The sequence below is a fragment of the Hemitrygon akajei genome, chromosome 6 (genome assembly GCF_048418815.1).
Source record: "Hemitrygon akajei chromosome 6, sHemAka1.3, whole genome shotgun sequence".
Classification (NCBI taxonomy): Eukaryota; Metazoa; Chordata; class Chondrichthyes; order Myliobatiformes; family Dasyatidae; genus Hemitrygon; species Hemitrygon akajei.
In genome coordinates this window covers 116,168,567-116,194,393 of record NC_133129.1, presented here as the reverse complement: position 1 = coordinate 116,194,393, position 25,827 = coordinate 116,168,567, and the positions used below count along the sequence as shown (strand labels likewise).

The window sequence follows — 25,827 nt, the reverse complement described above, 5'->3', positions numbered from 1 at the left end:
AAATTCTACACACCTCAGTTTTAAATAACTGCTTGCTATTGTGTCATCATTCAAGAATTACCCAACTGTGAAAACATCTCAACTTCTGTCCTGTCTTTTATTTTAATCATTTACATGACTGTGCAAAAGCCTTGGGCACATATATATAGCTAGGGCGCTTGACTTTTGCACAGCATTCGAGTGGAGAGCGAGTTTGTAAATCTGGCAGGAGCAAAAGAAAGGTGAGAGTGAGGCCACAGGAGAGGTGTGGGACAGGTGGCAGAGAAGGAGTGCCAGGGTGGGGGTGATGTGGGTGTAGACTCTCCAGCCCTGAGACACCAGGCAAGGTCATTTGATTGGAAACAATCGGTTTGTTGATCATTACAGAATGTGTCTCTGGTGCTTCCCTCTCCCTCCCCTCTCCTACGATGATTCCTCTCTCCCTGCCCCCTTCCTACTCTCAGTCTGCAGTAGAGACCCATATCAGAATCAGGTTTATCATCACTCACATATGGCATCATTTTGTTTTGTGGCAGCAGTGCAGTGTAATACGTAAAATTACTATCGTGCCGTGCAAGTCTTAGGCACCTTAGCTATATATTTGTATATTCATGCGTGGCATACTGTGTATATTTTTATTTAGAGCAATAGTGCGGAATCGGTCCTTCAAGCCACACTGCCTGGCAACCCCCTATTTAGCCCTTACTTAATCCCAGGACAATTTACCTATTAACCAGTAGACCTTTGGACTGTGGCAGGAATCTGGAGGACCTGGACAAAACCCATGGATTCCACGGGGAGGACGTACAGGTGCTGTCAGAATTGAACAGCCAGAGCTGTGTTGGCGTCACACTAACTGCTACACTAGTGTGATGTCTCAAGTCTTTCCTCTCAGGATATTATTCCATGTTTCACTAAGGCCATCTTCCATCTTCTAAACTGAAGTACAGATCCAAACTGTTCAGTTCCTTTAGATAAAGCAACCCTGTCACCCCTGAGAATTAGCCTTGAATATTTCCTCTCGCCTGCCTCCAGTGCTCCGTTTTTTTGTTATGTAAGACAACCAAAACTGTGCACAGTATTCCAGGTGTGGCCTCACCAACATCTTATATAATTGAAACAAAACCTCCCAAACTCCAAACCCTCGCAATAAGGGTCAGAATGCCGTTTACCTGCTTAACAACTGGCTGATGCTGCCGATTAACATTATAATTCATGTACTAGAACACTTCAGTCTCTCTCAGCTTCACTCATTTACAGTTTCTCTCCTCTTAGGTAATAATCATTTAATTCCTGACACCGAAGTGCATGACTTCACATTTCCCCAGATTAAGCTATGTGCCAAATGTTTGCCCACTCAGTCTATATCTAAATCTGATTGCAGAGTTAAGATATCCTAATCCAGTATGTCCTTCCACTTATTTTTGTCTCATTGGCAAGCCTGGAACACTTAAGTTTCTCACCACCTCCGAATTATTAATATAAATTGTAAACAACAAAGATTTTGGTGCATGAACTTGCCTAAATAAATGTTATTAATGTCGCCGTAAAGGGAGGCACGATAGTGCAGCAGGCAGCACAACTGTGTTCCAGAGCCTGTGTTCACCAACTGGAATCAATTCCCACCACAGTCTGCAAGGACGTTTTACATTCACTTCGTGAACATGTGGGTTTACTTCAGCTGCTCCATTTTACCTCTCTCATTCCAAAGGTGTCCTGTTGGGGTCAGTGATGCCATGTGTGGATGCTGGAAGGGTCGTGATATCTGTGGGTTGTCCTTGGACGTATATTTCACTATATGTTTCAATGCTTTGATGTACATCAGACAAAGAAAGCTCATTTTGCTTTCTCTTTTAAATTGTCCACTAGAATAGATTCCAATACTGTTCCCTTGACTATAGTTCAGTAAATATGTTTGATCCTTTCCAACAACTTTAAGCAATGGCACACTGTCAGAGCCTTCTAATCCTCTGCCTCTACACTTTCACCTGGAAATAACCAAAAAATAACGTCACTACCTCAGAAATGTTCTTCCTTCTTTTACGAGCCTGGGATGTATTTCTTCCTAGTCAGGAGATATATCCATTTTCAAGACACAGTTACTTAATATTTCCATTCTTATTTCCTTTAAACCATCCATGTGTCAAAAGTACCTTGAACATCATACCTCCCTCTTGGAAAGACAACTACAAAATATTCCTGGTGAATCCTACCCAGATCATGCTCCTTCTCACATGGATTACCCATATCCCACACCTTCTCACAAGGATTACCCATATCCCATCCTTTCATTCACGGATTACCCATATCCCACACCTTCTCACATGGATTACCCATATCCCACCCTTTCATACACGGATTACCCATATCCCACACCTTCACACACAGATTACCCATATCCCACCCTTTCATACATGGATTACCCATATCCCACACCTTCACACATGGATTACCCATATCCCACATCTTCACACACAGATTACCCATATCCCACATCTTCACACATGGATTACCCATATCCCACACCTTCACGCACGGATTACCCATATCCCACACCTTCTCACATGGATTACCCATATCCCACCCTTTCATACACGGATTACCCATATCCCACACCTTCACACATGGATTACCCATATCCCACAACTTCACGCACAGATTACCCATATCCCACATCTTCACACATGGATTACCCATATCCCACTCCTTCATCCATGGATTACCCATATCCCACACCTTCTCACACGGATTACCCATATCCCATACCTTCACACATGGATTACTCATATCCCACACCTACACGCACGGATTACCCATATCCCACACCTTCATGCAGGGATTACCCATATTCCATGCTTTCACACACAGATTACCCATATCCCACAGCTTCACACATGGATTACCCATATCCCACACCTTCACGCACAGATTACCCACATCCCACACCTTCTCACACGGATTACCCATATCCCACCCTTTCATACACGGATTACCCATATCCCACACCTTCTCACACGGATTACCCATATCCCACCCTTTCATACACGGATTACCCATATCCCACACCTTCACACACGGATTACTCTTATCCCACACCTTCACGCAGAGATTACCCATATCCCACACCTTCTCACACGGATTACCCATATTCCACCCTTTCATACACGGATTACCCATATCCCACACCTTCACACATGGATTACCCATATACCTCACCTTCACGCACAGATTACCCATATCCCAAACCTTCTCACATGGATTACCCATATCCCACCCTTTCATACACGGTTTACCCATACCCCACCCTTTCACATACGGATTACCCATATCCCACCCTTTCACATATGGATTACCCATATCCCACCCTTTCACGCACAGGTTACCCATATCCCACACCTCCATGCACAGATTACCCATATCCTACACCTTCTCACATGGATTACCCATATCCCACCCTTTCATGCACGGATTACCTATATCCCACACCTTCACGCACGGATTACCCATATCCCACACCTTCACACACGGATTACCCATATCCCACCCTTTCACGCACGGATTACCCATATCCCACCCTTTCACATATGGATTACCCATATCCCACCCTTTCACGCACAGGTTACCCATATCCCACACCTCCATGCACAGATTACCCATATCCCACACCTTCTCACACAGATTACCCATATCCCACCCTTTCACATACGGATTACCCATATCCCACCCTTTCATGCACAGGTTACCCATATCCCACACCTACATGCACAGATTACCCATATCCCACACCTTCTCACACAGATTACCCATATCCCACATCTTCACACATGGATTACCCATATCCCACACCTTCACGCATGGATTACCCATATCCCACACCTTCTCACACGGATTACCCATATCCCATACCTTCACACATGGATTACTCATATCCCACACCTACACGCACGGATTACCCATATCCAACACCTTCATGCAGGGATTACCCATATTCCACCCTTTCATACACGGATTACCCATATCCCACACCTTCACACATGGATTACCCATATACCTCACCTTCACGCACAGATTACCCATATCCCAAACCTTCTCACATGGATTACCCATATCCCACCCTTTCATACACGGATTACCCATATCCCACACCTTCTCACACGGATTACCCATATCCCACCCTTTCACGCACGGATTACCCATATCCCACACCTTCACACATGGATTACCCATATCCCACCCTTTCACATATGGATTACCCATATCCCACCCTTTCACGCACAGGTTACCCATATCCCACACCTCCATGCACAGATTACCCATATCCCACACCTTCTCACACAGATTACCCATATCCCACACCTTCACGCACGGATTACCCATATCCCACCCTTTCACATACTGATTACCCATATCCCACCCTTTCATGCACAGGTTACCCATATCCCACACCTTCATGCACAGATTACCCATATCCCACACCTTCTCACACAGATTACCCATATCCTACCGTTTCACGCACAGGTTACCCATATCCCACACCTTCACGCACAGATTACCCATATCCTACACCTTTTCACACGGATTACCCATATCCCACCCTTTCATACACGGTTTACCCATATCCCACACCTTCACATATGGATTACCCATATCCCACACCTTCACGCACGGATTACCCATATCCCACCCTTTCACATACGGATTACCCATATCCCACCCTTTCATGCACAGGTTACCCATATCCCACACCTTCACACACGGATTACCCATATCCCACCCTTTCACGCACGGATTACCCATATCCCACCCTTTCACATATGGATTACCCATATCCCACCCTTTCATGCACAGGTTACCCATATCCCACACCTCCATGCACAGATTACCCATATCCCACACCTTCTCACACAGATTACCCATATCCCACCCTTTCACGCACAGGTTACCCATATCCAACACCTTCACGCACAGATTACCCATATCCTACACCTTCTCCCACGGATTACCCATATCCCACCCTTTCATACACATTATTACCCATCTCCCACACCTTCACGCACGGATTACCCATCTCCCACACCTTCACGCAGATTACCCATATCCTACACCTTCTCACACGGATTACCCATATCCCACCCTTTCATACACGGATTACCCATCTCCCACACCTTCACGCACAGATTACCCATATCCTACACCTTCTCACACGGATTACCCATATCCCACCCTTTCATACACGGATTACCCATCTCCCACACCTTCACGCACGGATTACCCATATCCCACACCTTCACACACGGATTACCCATATCCCACACCTTCACGCACGGATTACCCATATCCCACCCTTTCACGCACGGATTACCCATATCCCACCCTTTCACATACGGATTACCCATATCCCACCCTTTCACGCACATGTTACCCATATCCCACACCTTCATGCACAGGTTACCCATATCCCACACCTTCACACACAGATTACCCATATCCTACACCTTCTCACATTGATTACCCATATCCCACCCTTTCAAACACGGATTACCCATATCCCACACCTTCATGCACGGATTACCCATATCCCACACCTTCACGCACAGATTACCCATATCCCACATCTTCACACATGGATTACCCATATCCCACTCCTTCATCCATGGATTACCCATATCCCACACCTTCTCACACGGATTACCCATATCCCATACCTTCACACATGGATTACTCATATCCCACACCTACACGCACGGATTACCCATATCCCACACCTTCATGCAGGGATTACCCATATTCCATGCTTTCACACACAGATTACCCATATCCCACAGCTTCACACATGGATTACCCATATCCCACACCTTCACGCACAGATTACCCACATCCCACACCTTCTCACACGGATTACCCATATCCCACCCTTTCATACACGGATTACCCATATCCCACACCTTCTCACACGGATTACCCATATCCCACCCTTTCATACACGGATTACCCATATCCCACACCTTCACACACGGATTACTCTTATCCCACACCTTCACGCAGAGATTACCCATATCCCACACCTTCTCACACGGATTACCCATATTCCACCCTTTCATACACGGATTACCCATATCCCACACCTTCACACATGGATTACCCATATACCTCACCTTCACGCACAGATTACCCATATCCCAAACCTTCTCACATGGATTACCCATATCCCACCCTTTCATACACGGTTTACCCATACCCCACCCTTTCACATACGGATTACCCATATCCCACCCTTTCACATATGGATTACCCATATCCCACCCTTTCACGCACAGGTTACCCATATCCCACACCTCCATGCACAGATTACCCATATCCTACACCTTCTCACATGGATTACCCATATCCCACCCTTTCATGCACGGATTACCCATATCCCACACCTTCACGCACGGATTACCCATATCCCACACCTTCACACACGGATTACCCATATCCCACCCTTTCACGCACGGATTACCCATATCCCACCCTTTCACATATGGATTACCCATATCCCACCCTTTCACGCACAGGTTACCCATATCCCACACCTCCATGCACAGATTACCCATATCCCACACCTTCTCACACAGATTACCCATATCCCACCCTTTCACATACGGATTACCCATATCCCACCCTTTCATGCACAGGTTACCCATATCCCACACCTTCATGCACAGATTACCCATATCCCACACCTTCTCACACAGATTACCCATATCCCACATCTTCACACATGGATTACCCATATCCCACACCTTCACGCATGGATTACCCATATCCCACACCTTCTCACACGGATTACCCATATCCCATACCTTCACACATGGATTACTCATATCCCACACCTACACGCACGGATTACCCATATCCAACACCTTCATGCAGGGATTACCCATATTCCACCCTTTCATACACGGATTACCCATATCCCACACCTTCACACATGGATTACCCATATACCTCACCTTCACGCACAGATTACCCATATCCCAAACCTTCTCACATGGATTACCCATATCCCACCCTTTCATACACGGATTACCCATATCCCACACCTTCTCACACGGATTACCCATATCCCACCCTTTCACGCACGGATTACCCATATCCCACACCTTCACACATGGATTACCCATATCCCACCCTTTCACATATGGATTACCCATATCCCACCCTTTCACGCACAGGTTACCCATATCCCACACCTCCATGCACAGATTACCCATATCCTACACCTTCTCATATGGATTACCCATATCCCACCCTTTCATGCACGGATTACCCAAATCCCACACCTTCACGCACGGATTACCCATATCCCACCCTTTCACGCACGGATTACCCATATCCCACCCTTTCACATATGGATTACCCATATCCCACCCTTTCACGCACAGGTTACCCATATCCCACACCTCCATGCACAGATTACCCATATCCCACACCTTCTCACACAGATTACCCATATCCCACACCTTCACGCACGGATTACCCATATCCCACCCTTTCACATACGGATTACCCATATCCCACCCTTTCATGCACAGGTTACCCATATCCCACACCTTCATGCACAGATTACCCATATCCCACACCTTCTCACACAGATTACCCATATCCTACCGTTTCACGCACAGGTTACCCATATCCCACACCTTCACGCACAGATTACCCATATCCTACACCTTCTCACACGGATTACCCATATCCCACCCTTTCATACACGGTTTACCCATATCCCACACCTTCACATATGGATTACCCATATCCCACACCTTCACGCACGGATTACCCATATCCCACCCTTTCACATACGGATTACCCATATCCCACCCTTTCATGCACAGGTTACCCATATCCCACACCTTCACACACGGATTACCCATATCCCACCCTTTCACGCACGGATTACCCATATCCCACCCTTTCACATATGGATTACCCATATCCCACCCTTTCATGCACAGGTTACCCATATCCCACACCTCCATGCACAGATTACCCATATCCCACACCTTCTCACACAGATTACCCATATCCCACCCTTTCACGCACAGGTTACCCATATCCAACACCTTCACGCACAGATTACCCATATCCTACACCTTCTCCCACGGATTACCCATATCCCACCCTTTCATACACGGATTACCCATCTCCCACACCTTCACGCACGGATTACCCATATCCTACACCTTCTCACACGGATTACCCATATCCCACCCTTTCATACACGGATTACCCATCTCCCACACCTTCACGCACGGATTACCCATATCCCACACCTTCACACACGGATTACCCATATCCCACACCTTCACGCACGGATTACCCATATCCCACCCTTTCACGCACGGATTACCCATATCCCACCCTTTCACATACGGATTACCCATATCCCACCCTTTCACGCACATGTTACCCATATCCCACACCTTCATGCACAGGTTACCCATATCCCACACCTTCACACACAGATTACCCATATCCTACACCTTCTCACATGGATTACCCATATCCCACCCTTTCAAACACGGATTACCCATACCCCACACCTTCATGCACGGATTACCCATATCCCACACCTTCACGCACAGATTACCCATATCCCACACCTTCTCACAGGGATTACCCATATCCCACCCTTTCATACACGGATTACCCATCTCCCACACCTTCACGCACGGATTACCCATTTCCCACACTTTCACACACGGATTACCCATATTCCACCCTTTCATACACGGATTACCCATATCCCACACCTTCACGCACAGATGACCCATATCCCACACCTTCTCACACGGATTACCCATATCCCACCCTTTCATACACGGATTACCCATATCCCACCCTTTCATACACGGATTACCCATATCCCACACCTTCTCACACGGATTACCCATATCCCACACCTTCACGCACGGATTACCCATATCCCACCCTTTCACGCACGGATTACCCATATCCCACCCTTTCACATATGGATTACCCATATCCCACCCTTTCATGCACAGGTTACCCATATCCCACACCTCCATGCACAGATTACCCATATCCCACACCTTCTCACACAGATTACCCATATCCCACCCTTTCACGCACAGGTTACCCATATCCAACACCTTCACGCACAGATTACCCATATCCTACACCTTCTCCCACGGATTACCCATATCCCACCCTTTCATACACATTATTACCCATCTCCCACACCTTCACGCACGGATTACCCATCTCCCACACCGTCACGCAGATTACCCATATCCTACACCTTCTCACACGGATTACCCATATCCCACCCTTTCATACACGGATTACCCATCTCCCACACCTTCACGCACAGATTACCCATATCCTACACCTTCTCACACGGATTACCCATATCCCACCCTTTCATACATGGATTACCCATCTCCCACACCTTCACGCACGGATTACCCATATCCCACACCTTCACACACGGATTACCCATATCCCACACCTTCACGCACGGATTACCCATATCCCACCCTTTCACGCACGGATTACCCATATCCCACCCTTTCACATACGGATTACCCATATCCCACCCTTTCACGCACATGTTACCCATATCCCACACCTTCATGCACAGGTTACCCATATCCCACACCTTCACACACAGATTACCCATATCCTACACCTTCTCACATGGATTACCCATATCCCACCCTTTCAAACACGGATTACCCATATCCCACACCTTCATGCACGGATTACCCATATCCCACATCTTCACACATGGATTACCCATATCCCACTCCTTCATCCATGGATTACCCATATCCCACACCTTCTCACACGGATTACCCATATCCCATACCTTCACACATGGATTACTCATATCCCACACCTACACGCACGGATTACCCATATCCCACACCTTCATGCAGGGATTACCCATATTCCATGCTTTCACACACAGATTACCCATATCCCACAGCTTCACACATGGATTACCCATATCCCACACCTTCACGCACAGATTACCCACATCCCACACCTTCTCACACGGATTACCCATATCCCACCCTTTCATACACGGATTACCCATATCCCACACCTTCTCACACGGATTACCCATATCCCACCCTTTCATACACGGATTACCCATATCCCACACCTTCACACACGGATTACTCTTATCCCACACCTTCACGCAGAGATTACCCATATCCCACACCTTCTCACACGGATTACCCATATTCCACCCTTTCATACACGGATTACCCATATCCCACACCTTCACACACGGATTACTCTTATCCCACACCTTCACGCAGAGATTACCCATATCCCACACCTTCTCACACGGATTACCCATATTCCACCCTTTCATACACGGATTACCCATATCCCACACCTTCACACATGGATTACCCATATACCTCACCTTCACGCACAGATTACCCATATCCCAAACCTTCTCACATGGATTACCCATATCCCACCCTTTCATACATGGTTTACCCATACCCCACCCTTTCACATACGGATTACCCATATCCCACCCTTTCACATATGGATTACCCATATCCCACCCTTTCACGCACAGGTTACCCATATCCCACACCTCCATGCACAGATTACCCATATCCTACACCTTCTCACATGGATTACCCATATCCCACCCTTTCATGCACGGATTACCCATATCCCACACCTTCACGCACGGATTACCCATATCCCACACCTTCACACACGGATTACCCATATCCCACCCTTTCACGCACGGATTACCCATATCCCACCCTTTCACATATGGATTACCCATATCCCACCCTTTCACGCACAGGTTACCCATATCCCACACCTCCATGCACAGATTACCCATATCCCACACCTTCTCACACAGATTACCCATATCCCACCCTTTCACATACGGATTACCCATATCCCACCCTTTCATGCACAGGTTACCCATATCCCACACCTTCATGCACAGATTACCCATATCCCACACCTTCTCACACAGATTACCCATATCCCACATCTTCACACATGGATTACCCATATCCCACACCTTCACGCATGGATTACCCATATCCCACACCTTCTCACACGGATTACCCATATCCCATACCTTCACACATGGATTACTCATATCCCATACCTACACGCACGGATTACCCATATCCAACACCTTCATGCAGGGATTACCCATATTCCACCCTTTCATACACGGATTACCCATATCCCACACCTTCACACATGGATTACCCATATACCTCACCTTCACGCACAGATTACCCATATCCCAAACCTTCTCACATGGATTACCCATATCCCACCCTTTCATACACGGATTACCCATATCCCACACCTTCTCACACGGATTACCCATATCCCACCCTTTCACGCACGGATTACCCATATCCCACACCTTCACACATGGATTACCCATATCCCACCCTTTCACATATGGATTACCCATATCCCACCCTTTCACGCACAGGTTACCCATATCCCACACCTCCATGCACAGATTACCCATATCCTACACCTTCTCACATGGATTACCCATATCCCACCCTTTCATGCACGGATTACCCATATCCCACACCTTCACGCACGGATTACCCATATCCCACACCTTCACACACGGATTACCCATATCCCACCCTTTCACGCACGGATTACCCATATCCCACCCTTTCACATATGGATTACCCATATCCCACCCTTTCACGCACAGGTTACCCATATCCCACACCTCCATGCACAGATTACCCATATCCCACACCTTCTCACACAGATTACCCATATCCTACCGTTTCACGCACAGGTTACCCATATCCCACACCTTCACGCACAGATTACCCATATCCTACACCTTCTCACACGGATTACCCATATCCCACCCTTTCATACACGGTTTACCCATATCCCACACCTTCACATATGGATTACCCATATCCCACACCTTCACGCACGGATTACCCATATCCCACCCTTTCACATACGGATTACCCATATCCCACCCTTTCATGCACAGGTTACCCATATCCCACACCTTCACACACGGATTACCCATATCCCACCCTTTCACGCACGGATTACCCATATCCCACCCTTTCACATATGGATTACCCATATCCCACCCTTTCATGCACAGGTTACCCATATCCCACACCTCCATGCACAGATTACCCATATCCCACACCTTCTCACACAGATTACCCATATCCCACCCTTTCACGCACAGGTTACCCATATCCAACACCTTCACGCACAGATTACCCATATCCTACACCTTCTCCCACGGATTACCCATATCCCACCCTTTCATACACATTATTACCCATCTCCCACACCTTCACGCACGGATTACCCATCTCCCACACCTTCACGCAGATTACCCATATCCTACACCTTCTCACACGGATTACCCATATCCCACCCTTTCATACACGGATTACCCATCTCCCACACCTTCACGCACAGATTACCCATATCCTACACCTTCTCACACGGATTACCCATATCCCACCCTTTCATACACGGATTACCCATCTCCCACACCTTCACGCACGGATTACCCATATCCCACACCTTCACACACGGATTACCCATATCCCACACCTTCACGCACGGATTACCCATATCCCACCCTTTCACGCACGGATTACCCATATCCCACCCTTTCACATACGGATTACCCATATCCCACCCTTTCACGCACATGTTACCCATATCCCACACCTTCATGCACAGGTTACCCATATCCCACACCTTCACACACAGATTACCCATATCCTACACCTTCTCACATGGATTACCCATATCCCACCCTTTCAAACACGGATTACCCATATCCCACACCTTCATGCACGGATTACCCATATCCCACACCTTCACGCACAGATTACCCATATCCCACACCTTCTCACAGGGATTACCCATATCCCACCCTTTCATACACGGATTACCCATCTCCCACACCTTCACGCACGGATTACCCATTTCCCACACTTTCACACACGGATTACCCATATTCCACCCTTTCATACACGGATTACCCATATCCCACACCTTCACGCACAGATGACCCATATCCCACACCTTCTCACACGGATTACCCATATCCCACCCTTTCATACACGGATTACCCATATCCCACCCTTTCATACACGGATTACCCATATCCCACACCTTCTCACACGGATTACCCATATCCCACACCTTCACGCATGGATTACCCATATCCCACACCTTCTCACATGGATTACCCATATCCCACACCTTCACGCATGGATTATATTTTGTTCTCTTTTATGTTCCACCTTTTATTGATTGTGTTGGCCCTTTTATGTTCAGAAAACAATTCAGACTCGCTTTGATTTCACCTGCTGATATCGTTATACTTTGCTTTCTTAATTTTATTTAGAAATTCCCTACATTTTCTATACATTTCTAGGCTTTCTTCTGTTTTAAGATCTGGCTGTTTGATAGTAATCTTTGATTGTTTTAATCTTTTTCTGATCTTTATGTACAATTTCACTTGGAAGAATTTCGATTTTGTGCTCACACCAGTTAATTTGAGGGAATGTTCTTGCAATGACCCTCTTAAATCTCTGCTTTAAATGCTTCCTTTTGTTCTGAGACCTGTTCCAGTCCATTTTTGTTAAACTAATCAGCATAACGAAATTAACCTTACTGCTTTTTAGAACTTTTATTCCCATTTTATCTCTCTCCTGTTCTGTGGCAATGCTAATTGTAATTGAATGATAACCATTGCCACAAGAACGCTCACCCTATCAAACTCTAACAGGCCCCACAACCCAATGAGTCATCCTCTTTTCCATCATGTTATTGGTACCAAAATGCACCATGACCTCTGACTGCTGGCCTCCCCCTTCCAGATGTTACTGCAGTGATTCCTCTGACACTGGCACTAGAGAGACAATCTACTACTCTGGGTTCCTGTCTGCAACCACAGAGACTATTCAGCAGATTGAGTCTCTAATGACTATGAAAAGGCAGTCCACCCACTCTCTTTCCCATACCCTTTCTCCACTGCTCCAAGTTCTTCCATTTCTATCCAGTTCCCTTTAGAACATTGCAATCAAATCAGTTGCCACTCTCCCCTCTGACAGTGCTTTCCACATTCTAACCACTTATTGGGTAAAATAGAATTTCTTCTTATCATTTCTAACTATTTTGACTCTCTCCTTCATTCTACTGTGTCTCCCCAGACCTTGATCCATCCAACAATGTGAATGGTTTATCTAGATTTTTCATAATGTTGACCATGTCTCTCAGATCTCCTGCCAATCTCCTCTCCTCCAAGGAGGACAACCCATTTATTTGGTCTGTTCTCTAGGAAGCTCCTATAACTATTGCTCAGAAAGTCAGTAGGCTTGGATCCAGGGAAACAGGAAATGTGGATACAGGATTGAGGGCTTTGTGGCCAGGTTTGCGGATAACGCAAGATAGGTGACATAAGATAGGTAATGCAAGATAGATGGAGGAGCAGGTAATGTTCAGCGAGCAAGGTGTCTGCAGAAGGACTTAGAGAAATAGGGAGAATGGGCAAAGAAGAAGCAGATGGAACATAGTGTAGGGAAGTGTATGGCCATGCACTTTGGTAAAAGGAATAAATGTGTAGACTATTTTCTAAACAGGGAACAAATTCAGAAATCAGAGGTACAAAGAGACTTGTGAGCCCTTATGCAATATTCTCTAAAGGTTAGCTTGCAGGTTGATTCACTGGTGAAGACTGCAAATGCAATGTTGGCATTCATTTTGAAAGGACTATAAGATAAAAGCAAGTTGGAATGCTGTGGCTTTAAGGGGCATTGGTCAGAGTATTGTGAGTAACACACATAAAGCGCTGGAGGAACTCAACGCGTTAGGCAGTATCTATGGAGAGGAGTAAACAGTTTGGGCAGAGACTCTTCATCAGAACATGCATTTGGTTTAAAGGACGAACATTTGGCCTGAAACAATATGATGTGTAGTGGTAAGTAAACCTGTCAATAAGTTACCAGTAAAAATATTATTATATAACTGCTTACCATTAATCCAATGTGTGGAGACAGGGCAGTACATCTCAGATCTGTGATACTCTATGGAACGCAAGAACTCCAGAATATTCTCATCTTCTGGATAACCACAGTTTTGAGCAATTTTGGGCCCCTTTGCTAAAGGATGAGCTACCATTGGAGAGGAGGCTCATGACAATGATATCAGGAATGGGAGGGTTAATGTAGGAGTGGCATTTGATCACTCTGGGCCTGTATTCACTGGAGTTTAGAAGAATGAGGATGGAGCTCATTGAAATCTATTGAATATTGACAGGCGTAGATAGAGTGGATGTGGAGAGGATGTTTCCTGTAGTGGAGGAATCTAAGATCAGTGGGCACAGCCTCAGAATAGAAGAGTGTCCCTTTGGAACAGAGATGAGGAGGAAATTCTTTAGGCAGACAGTGGTGAATCTGTGGAATTCATTGCTACAGGCAGCTGTGCAGACCAAGGCATTAGGTATGTTTAAGGCAGTGGTCGATAGGTTCTAGATCAGTCAGGGTGGCAAAGGTTACAGGAAGAAGGCAGGAGAATGGGTTTGAGAGGGGTAATAAATCAGCCATGATGGAATGGAAAAGCAAACTTGATTGGCCAAATAGTCTAAATCTGTTCCTCTGTCCTATGTCTTATTGTCTTGCCTACAGAAGGGAGTGGTTGGTAGTAGATGGTAATTATTCTGCCTGGTGGTCGATAACCAGTGATGTTCTCCTGCTCTTTGTGATTTCTATAAATGACTTGGAGTTGGAAGTGGAAGGGTGGATTAGTAAGTTTGCAGATAGTGTGGAGGGTTATTTAGATTTCAACAGGACATTCACAGGATGCTAAGCTCTCCCCGTTAGAAATGAATACTGGTTTAGAGAACTATATACTCTTTGACACCTCCTGAACTACCTGCCAGCTTAATTTTGTCTATCATTAACTCCCTCTCTGCTTGTAATCTCTTGAGATGTGGGCTACCCACCTCCTGAAACACTGTCGTATGTAGATAGCCCAGCTGTTCCACCTTCTGCACAAACTCCAAAACCCTGGGCTTGAGATCCTCCATATTATGATGCTTCCTACATCTGTGGTTGTCCAGAATATGGGAGTTTCCTGGAGTTCTCACGTGTACAGAATGCTTGTTGCACAGATCTGAGGCATATTGCCTTGCCCCACACATTGGATTAATGGTAAGCAGACAAATAGAATATTTTACTGGTAATTTACTGACTAGTTTACTTAACCCAACACATCAGATTGGTTTGTTCTGTGCTTCTGCTCTTAAATCAAATGCATGCTTAAACTTTGCAAAGGCCAGTGTCTGCTCTCCTTTCAGTCACACCAGGGCTTGGTCTCTGATGTTCCTTTTGGACTCTAGCCAATCTTCTGGATGGCAAGACTAGTAACATAGGCATAATGCTGCCATACCAAGTTGATTTAGCAAGGGAGAGGAGGGGTTTGATGCAGAATGGGAGTAAGGAGTGAGAGCTAGATGATAGGATAATTGAGGCAAATGTTGGTAAAGGGATTGCTTTAAAAGAAGGACACAGGAGATGCTTTTGGTACAATTTATGAATTAAGGGAATTAATAGTGAGCTAATAGGAGACATACACATTTTAGGGTATTGTTGATAAAAGGAAATTCTGTAGGAGAATTAATGAGTGTTACTGCAGTTAAGGTTAATATCATTTAAAGAGAAAACCAATTTATTATTGTCACATGTACAGTGAAAACTTCATTCTGCAGCCATCCATACAGATTATTTCATTGCAGCAATGCAGTGAGTTAGTACAAATAGAGTGCAGAGTGAAGTTTTATAGTTACGGCGAAAGGGCAGTGGAAGTAGACAAAGTGTAAGGACCATGACAACATCGATCGTGTGGTCAGCCCACCATCTCATTGTATAAGGGCAACATTCAATAGTCTTACAATAGTGGGAGAGAAGATGATTTTTGTATCTAAGAAGGTGAGGACCTGAGGAGAGGGATTGCAGGGTTTGGGTGGTGCAGACAGAAGAGCATGGAAACGTGTAAGGTTCTCCATTCCACACACCTTAGACACAAGGGAGAAAGTGTTTATAAAGATGATGGTTTTGAAGAGAGAGTTAAACAAGTTTCTAAGCACAGGCTTTAGAAGCAGTTTATTAGGTGGATTGTGTGAGTAAAGGATCAACGTAAGGTTTTTAATGGGAATGAACGTGGAATTAACTAGCAGGAGAGAGGGATAGGCTGAGCAGCAAGCCCGTGTCAATATCTAAGGAAGGATGTGCTGGTGATGGAGAGGGTCCAGAGAAGGTTCAGGAGAATGATCCTGAGAATGAAAAGTTTAGCATATGAGGAGCGTTTGATGTCTCTGGGAGTTTAGAATAATGGGGGGGGGGGGGTATCTGATTGAAACTTATTGAATATTGAAATACAGAGTGGATGTGGAGAGGATGTTTCCTAGAGTGGGAAAGTCTACAATCAGAGGGCACAGCCTCAGAATACAGGATGGTCCTTTAGAGCAGAGATGAGGAGGAATTTCTTTAGCCAGAGTGCGGTGAGTCTGTGGAATTTATTGCCACAGACTGCTATGAATGCCACGTCATTGATTATATCTAAAGTGGAGGTTGATAAGTTCTTGATTAGTCAGGGTGTCAAAAGTTAAAGGGAGGCGGAAGGAGAATAGGTTTGTGAGGGATAATAAATCAGCCATGATGGAACGGCAGAGCAGACTCAATGGGCTGAATGGCCTAATTCTGCTCCTATGTCTTGTGTTTTATGGTCCTACTGACAGTAACATTAACCATCTCACCATCAGCCATTAGGGAGTGATATGAATAAATAACAGCACATGCATTCACAGCATGCAAAACTCTCACAGGGTGAGGGCAGTTCTGGTTCCACTTGCCACCTTTCCACTTACTCTGCCCCTGTGCTGTCTCCTCCCACCAGTGGGGCAGCATGCTGTGAAGAGGAAGAAGGGACCTGCTCCAAAGATGCTGGGAAACGAGGTGTGCAGCGTGTGTGGGGACAAAGCCTCTGGCTTCCACTACAACGTGCTCAGCTGTGAGGGCTGCAAGGGATTCTTTCGGCGGAGTGTCATCAAGGGCGCGCAGTATTCTTGCAAGAATGGTGGCAAGTGTGAAATGGACCTCTACATGAGGAGAAAGTGCCAAGATTGTCGGCTCCGGAAGTGTCGGCAGGCGGGCATGTTGGAGCAATGTAAGTTTATAAAGGGGGACAATATTAGACCCCAGAGAGCTTTGTAACTTCCTGAACCGTCTGCAGAGAGTATGGGATATTCTGAAAGATACAACACTTTGATTTAACTGAGGAAGTTACCTTGAAATAGATGGGGAAAGTAATGCCATTCAGTATTCATCTATTAAGGGTAGAGGAGTGATTTTTAAAAAGTGACAGTGACAATATCTCCCTAAAATTAAGGTAGCAAAGCTGCCAGGATGCAGATGTCTCCTTGAGGTATAGTCTTTAGGACACCAGTCAGTTTGTTAGACATGCTTTGTCAAATGCAAATGAGTCTTTCTGCCTCCTTCCTTTTCTGCCATGGTCCACTGTCCGCTCTGATCAGACTAGTTCTTCAGCTCTTTACCTCTTCCACTAATTATCAGAATCAGAATCAGAATCAAAATCAGACTTTAATCACCAAGTACCTATGCACATACAAGGAATTTACTTCCGGCAGATGTTGTCTCTCTGCTCATAACAATAATAATGATAAATATAAATGAAAATATAGATTATACATACAGGTAGTGCAATCCAAGTAATAGTTAGCCGACAGTTAACCGGCAGTTAACTGTTCAGCAAAGTGACCGCAGTAGGGAAAAAACTTCTCCAGTGCCTATTAGTCTTAGTCTGGAGGGATCTGAAGCGCCTACCAGACGGAAGCAGATCAAACAGTCCGTGCGCAGGATGGGAGGAGTCCTTTATGATGTTCCCCGCCCTCTTCTTCAACCTGGAAGAGTACAGGTCCACAACAGAGGGCAGGGAGGCTCCAATGATGCGCTCGGCAGTCCTCACTGTGCGATCATTGTCCCATCATTCCCACTCCCTCATCTGCTCTCATGTATCATCCCCTTCCCTCACCTTTTTATTTTATTCTGGCGTTCACTTCTTTCCTCTCCAGTCCTGATGAAGAGTGTCAGCCTGAAACGTTGACTGTTTATTTCCCTCTATAGATGCTGCCTGACCTGCTGAGTTCCTCCAGCACTGTGTGTGTGTTACTCAGTGTATTGACATCTGTGTGTCCATCTAAGTGTGTCCAGGATGGATTCCTGTCACAGTATGTTGACTAGGGGGAATGCCATACAGACAGATATATATACATAGACAGGTATATGGAGGAATTTAAGGTGGGGGTTATATGGGAGGCAGGGTTTAAGAGTCAGCACAACATTGCAGGCTGAAGGGCCTGTACTGTGCTGTACTATTCTATGTTCTATCTCTCTAAGGGAGAAGAATTCAGAGCCAGTGACTCATGTTCCAGTATTTCTGTGAGGGAGGACCGGTCACTGAAGAGCAGGATATAAATCATGTGGACAGAGAGACGGCAGGTGGAGTTTAACTCAGGCAAGCATGAGGTGTTGCACGTTGGGAGGTCAAATGTTGAGGAGAGTATACATTTAATAGTAGGACCTTTAACACCATGGATGTACAGAGAAATCTTGGTGTCCAACAGTGTCCACATTAATGGATAGGGAGATTTAAAAAAGCGTTTGACATGCTTGCCTTAACTGGTTGGGCTGCTGAGTACAAGAGTCAGGAAGTCATGTGGAAGCTGTTTAAAACCTTGCTTGGGCCGTACGGAGTATTGTGTAAGATTCAGGGCACCCCAGTGGTACACACCACCCCAATCTACAACAATTGGGGCTCTGGTACTGCAGCTCAGAAGAGGTGAAGAGTGCAGCAGTTGTGACAGGGAGTTTCAAAGTTAGAGGAGGAAACACAATAGAGACACCCAGATGGAATGAAGGGCATGAAGAGAAGGCAGGAGTTTGGGGCTGAGAGGAAAATTGGATTAGTCATGCTGAAATGGAGGAGCAGACTCAATGGGCCAAATGGCCTAATTCTGCTCCTATATGGTCTCAGATCAGGTCCACAGCATTCTAAAGGGGGAGGGTATGCAGACAGAAGTTTTGGTACATGTTAGCACCAATGGCATAGATAGGAAAAGAGAGGAGGTGCTGAAGAGCAAATTTAGGGAGCTAGGCAGAAAGCTGAAAACAGGACTTCGAAGATAGTAATCTCTGGATTGCTGCCTGTGCCACGTACCAGTGAGGGCAAGAATAGGATGATTTGGCAGATGAATGTGTGTCGGAGGAACTGGTGCAGGGGGCAGATTTCTGGATTATTGGAAAGGTACAACCTATATAAAAGAGATGGGTTTCACATGAACCTGGTGGGTAGGGTTGGATCAATATCTTTGTGGGCAAGCTTGCTAGAATTGTTTTAGGAGGGTTTAAACTGATTTGCCAGGGGGTGGGAAACTGAGTGATAGGGCTGAGGATAGGGCAGTTGGTTTAGAAGTGGAAGCAGCATGTAGTGAGGCTGCCAGGAAGGACAGGCAGTTGATAGGGCAACATTGCAGTCCGTGGGATGAGTTGCAGTTTAACAGGGGGAAAAAATTTAAAAGAGTGACAGATACGGGACTAAAGGTGTTATATTAGAATGCACACAGTATACCGAATAAGGTAGATAGATGATCTTGTAGTGTGGTTAGAGATTGGCAGGCATGACATTGTGGGCATCACTGAGTTGTGGCTGAAAGAAGCCCATAGCTGAGAGCTCAACATCCAAGGATACACATGGTATCAAAAAGGACAGACAGAGGGTGAGATGGCTCTGTTAGTAAACATTTAAATCAAATCCTTAGATAGAGGTGACATAAGATCGGAAGATGTAGAATCATTGTGAGTAGAGTTAAGGAACTGCAAGGGTAAAAGTACCCTATTAGGAGTTATATACTAGACTCCGAACAGTAGTCAGGATGTGGGCTATGAATTATAAAGGGGATATAAAATGCATTTAAAAAGGGCAATGTCATGGGAGATTTCATTATGCAGGCAGATTGGCAAAATCAAGTTGGTGTTAATTTCAGATCCCATGAGAGAGAACTTTCCAACATTATATTTCATTTGCCACTTCTTTCCCATTCCCCTAAACTATCTAAGTCTCTCTGCAGGCTCTCTGTTTCTTCAACACTACCCACTCCTCCACCTATCTTTGTATCATTGGCATATTTAGCCATAAATCTAATAATACTGTAGTCAAAAACATTAGCATACATTGTAAAAAGCAGCAGTCCCAACACCGAGCCCTGTGGAACTCCACTGGTAACCGGCAGCCAGCCAGAGTAAGATCCCTTTATTCCCAGCCTGTTTTCTGCTGACCAGCCAATGCTCCACCCATGCTAGAAACTTCCGTGTAATTTCATGGGCTCTTTTCTTGCTAAGCAGCCTCATTTGCAGCAACTTGTCAAAGGCCTTCTGAAAATTCAAGTACACCACATCTATTGTATCTCTTTTGTCTACCTTACTTATGATTTCCTCAAATAATTTCAGTAGGTTAGTCAGGCAGGATTTTCCTTCCAGGAAACCATACTGGCTTTGGCCTGTCTTGTCATGTGCCTCCAGGTACTCCATAATCTCATCCCTAACACTCGATTCCAACAACTTCCCAACCACTGATGTCAGGTTAATAGGTCTAATGTTTCCTTTCTGCTACCTCCCACCCTTCTTAAATAGCAGAGTAACATTTGCAATTTTCCAGTCATCCGGTACAATGCCAGAATCTATCGATTCCTGAAAGATCATTGTTAATGCCTCCACAATCTCTCCAGCTACTTCCTTCAGAACCTGAGGGTGCATTCCATCAGGTCCAGGGGATTTATCCACCCACAGACCATTCAGCTATGATAGAATTCACCCTGCAGTTTGAGAGGGAGAACTAAAGTCAGATATATCAGTATTATAGTGGAGTAAAGAGAATTACAGAGTCATGAGAGAGGAGCTGGCCAAAGTTGATTGGAAGGGGACACCACAGAGATAATGGCAGAGCAGCAATGGCTGGAATTTCTGGGAATAATTTGGAAGGCACAGGATAGATATGTCTCAAAGACATATTCTAAAGGGAGGATGCTGTAACTGTGGTTGACAAGGAAAGACAAAGCCAACATAAAAACAAAAAGGTGGCATATAATAGAGCAAAAATTAATGGGATGTTAGAGGATTGTGAAGCTTTTAAAAACCAACACGAAAAGGATTCTGGGATTGAAATGCTTACCAGACGAGAAGCATTTGGGTCTGTATTTGCTGGAATTTAAATAAAACTGAGGGAGGATCTCATTGAAACCTATTGAATAGTGAAATGCCTAGATAGAGTAGATGTGGAGGGGATGTTTCCTATAGTGAGAGTCTAGGACCAGAGGACCATCCATTTAGAACAGAGATGAGGAGGAATTTTTTTTAGCCAAATGGTGGTGAACCTGTAGAATTTGTTGCTGCAGGCTGCCATGGAGACCAGGACATTGAGTGTATTTACAACAGAGGTTGATAGATTCTTGATAAATCAGGGTGTGAAAGGTTACAGGGAGAAGTCAGGAGAATGAGGTGGCTGAGCAGACTCGATGAGCCAAATGGTCCAATTCTGCTCCAATATCCTATAGTCATATGAACCCATTACTAGAAGGATGCAGATTTTGGAAAAGGTACAGAAAGGTATAAATTTGCAATCCAAGTTCACAGCTCATTGAAAATGGCTGCATAGGTCAATAGGGCGATTAAGGAGGCCTACGGAAAGCTTGCTTTTATTAGTCAGGCATTGAGTTCAAAAGTCAAGAGGTTATGTTGCAACTTCATAAAACTCTGGTTGGATCTCATCTGGAGTATTGCACACAGTTCTGGTTGCCCCGCTATAGGAAGGAAGTTGAGGCTTTGGAGAGGGTGCAGAAGAGGTTTACTGCCTGGTTTAGAGGGCATGTGCTATTATGAGAGGCAGGGTAAACTTGGGTTGTTTTCTCTGGAGTGGCATAGGCTGAGGAGAGATCTGATAGAGGTTTATAAGATTATGAGGGGCATAGATGGAGTGGACAGAGAGTATCTTTTTCCTCAGGTTGAAATGTCTAATACCAGAGGGCATGCATTGAAGGTGAGAGGGGGTAGGTTCAAAGGGGATCTGAGAAGTAACTTTTTTTACTCAGAGAATGGTGTATGCCTGGGATGCTCTGCCTGGTATGGTGGTAAAGGAAAATACATTAGAGGTTTTAAGAGTCATTTAGATAGGCACACAAATGGGAGGAAGGTGGAGTGTAGGTAGGAGGGGTTGGTGTTTGGGGGTTTCTTGATGTACTGCTCAGCTGGTTTGGCACAACATCCTGTGCTGTACTGTTCTATGTTCTATGTGTGAGATATAGCAAGAGCTTGGACAAACCTGGGGTTGTTTTCTCTGGAAGAGCTTTGAGTGTCTAGAATAGGCTGTCAAGGCAATTGCAATAGAGGCACCTAAGGGGATTTTAGATAGACATGTAAATATGCTAAACGTGGAAGAATGTGGATTTTGTGCAGACAGAAGTGATTTGGTTTAATTTGACAACATGGGACTGTTCCCGTTCTATGTTAATAACTATTTATGAGCGAGTCAGTTAGATTACATGTTCAGTTGAGGATCTACACTAACGTTCATATTTACCTCCAGGTGTTTTGTCAGAAGAACAGATTCGACGGAAGAAGATGAAGAAGCTGGAAGAAGAAGTGATGAAAGCGGTGAAGGTGACCCCAAGGTCCCTGGCTGGCTGGGACATTCCCAAACTCAACATGGCTCAAGTTGAGATGATCAGAAGACTGGTCACCGCGCAGCAACAGTGCAACAAGCGATCCTTCAGTGACCAATTGCAAGTGACCGTAAGTTTTGTGGGAGCATCTCTCTAAAATGAAGAAAAAACAGAGGCATAAAACCTCAGCATGGCAGAGGACTAACGATATACAGTTACTTACGTCACTGGTCAACGTCAGTGATGGATCCCTTACAAGGTGCTTAAGTTTGGTGCTCACATCCCATTTCAAAACTGTGCGAAAAGAATCCATTCTGACCCTGCACTGCGGGAGGGGCGGGGCCGAGGGAGTGCCCCACTGCAGGACAGGCGTGTTGTGATAACAGTGTGCTGTGGGAGGTGAATTACCGAAGGGTGTCATATTGTGGCAGGGGCAGTAGTAAGGGAGCGTCAGAGTATGGGAGGGGCAGTCCTGAGGAGTATAACACTTGGGAGGGGCAGTACTGAGGAGTATAACACTTGGGAGGGGCAGTACTGAGGCAGTGTTGTTCTTTGGGAGAGACAGTACTGAGGAGTATAACACTTGGGAGGGGCAGTACTGAGGCAGTGTTGTTCTTTGGGAGAGACAGTCCTGAGGAGTATAACACTTGGGAGGGGCAGTACTGAGGCAGTGTTGTTCTTTGGGAGAGACAGTACTGAGGAGTATAACACTTGGGAGGAGCAGTAGTGAGGGAAAGCCACTCTGGAAGAGGAATTACTAAGGGAGTGTCTCATTGTGAGAGGCAGTAGAGAGGATTTTTATTTGTGAATCACATGTTCCTTTTTTCCACAATAGAGTCCAAAGAAAACAGGGAAAATTGTAAAACATGGATAGCCAAAACTTCAAAAACTGAAATGTCAGCAGTTCGAAAGTATTCATCCCTCTTTGCTCAGTACTTAGTTGTGCACCCCCACAGCTACTACGGCCAGTAATCTTTTTTGGACAAGTCTCTATTAGAGTTGCACAATGTGATGGAGCAAGATTTGCCCATTGCTCCTTGCAAAATTGCTGCATCTGTGGCAGTTTAGTTTGGGAGCAGAGGTGGACAGCAATCTTAAGGTCTTATCAGATATGTTCAATTGGATTAAGATCAGGACTTTGGACAACTCAAGGGCACAAGTTTTCTTCATTTGAAGCGACTCCATGGTTGCTCTGGCAGTGTGCTTTAGATCGTTGTCCCGCTGAAAGATGAACTTCTTCCTCAGTTTAAGCTTTCTAGCAGAGGCTAGCAGGTTTTTATCCAGAATCTCTCTGTAATTAGCAGCATTTAATCTGAACCAGATTTCCAGTCCCTGTTGCTGCAAAGGATCCCCGGAGGATGATGTTACTTCTACCATATTTTACAGTGGGGATGGTGTTAACCAGCTGATGCTCAGTATTAGATTTATGCCATATGTACCACTTAATATTGAGGCCAGAAAGTCCCACTTCAGCCTCATCCAACCACAAGACTTGCTTCCACGTATCTTCCAGGTGATGCTTTAAAGTCTTTACGGGCAAGGATACGCTTTGTTTCTAAGCCAGGGCTTTGTCCTTGCCACTCTTGCATAAAATACCATTTTTGGGCAAGGCATTAGAGATTGTGGAGCCATGAATTTCATCTCCAGTTGCTGCCGCTGACCTCTGCAGCTCACTCTGAGTGACTGTTGGTGTCCCATCAGCCTCTCTTACAAGTGACGTCATCCACCGGCGATGGGCGGCCTTACCTAGGCAGTGTGGCTGTGGTTTCATATTTTCACCACTTTTTCATGATGAGTTGCACAGTGCCTTTGAGATGGTCTTGTACTCCTCCCCATACTTGTGCTTCTGCGATGAGAGTCTTAAAGAGGATGGCTGGGACCAAAATGCTGGAGTCTCTGAGGCAGTGATTGAGACACGGTCTCAAACGAGTTCGAGAAACGGAGCACAAAGCAAATGCTAGACAAGTCACTGGTAGGCTTACGGCTGAGCACTGAACCTCTGTTCAGGTGTTGCTTAAATACTC

General features: G+C 45.5%; 1 protein-coding gene across 5 annotated transcripts in view; it reads left to right on the top strand.

Annotated features, from left to right (window-relative positions):
- nr1h3 (nuclear receptor subfamily 1, group H, member 3) overlaps positions 1-25,827 on the top strand; it is a 176,219-nt gene that overhangs the window by 83,122 nt on the left and 67,270 nt on the right. For 3 of the 5 annotated variants that reach the window (XM_073047703.1, XM_073047704.1, XM_073047701.1), the window contains 2 exons: positions 17,968-18,237; positions 23,728-23,933. In XM_073047703.1, the coding sequence (XP_072903804.1) occupies positions 17,968-18,237; positions 23,728-23,933 (476 nt within the window). Of the gene's footprint in view, positions 1-174; positions 222-17,967; positions 18,238-23,727; positions 23,934-25,827 lie in introns of those variants that run through there. The other 2 variants (XM_073047705.1, XM_073047706.1) reach the window with 2 other exon arrangements.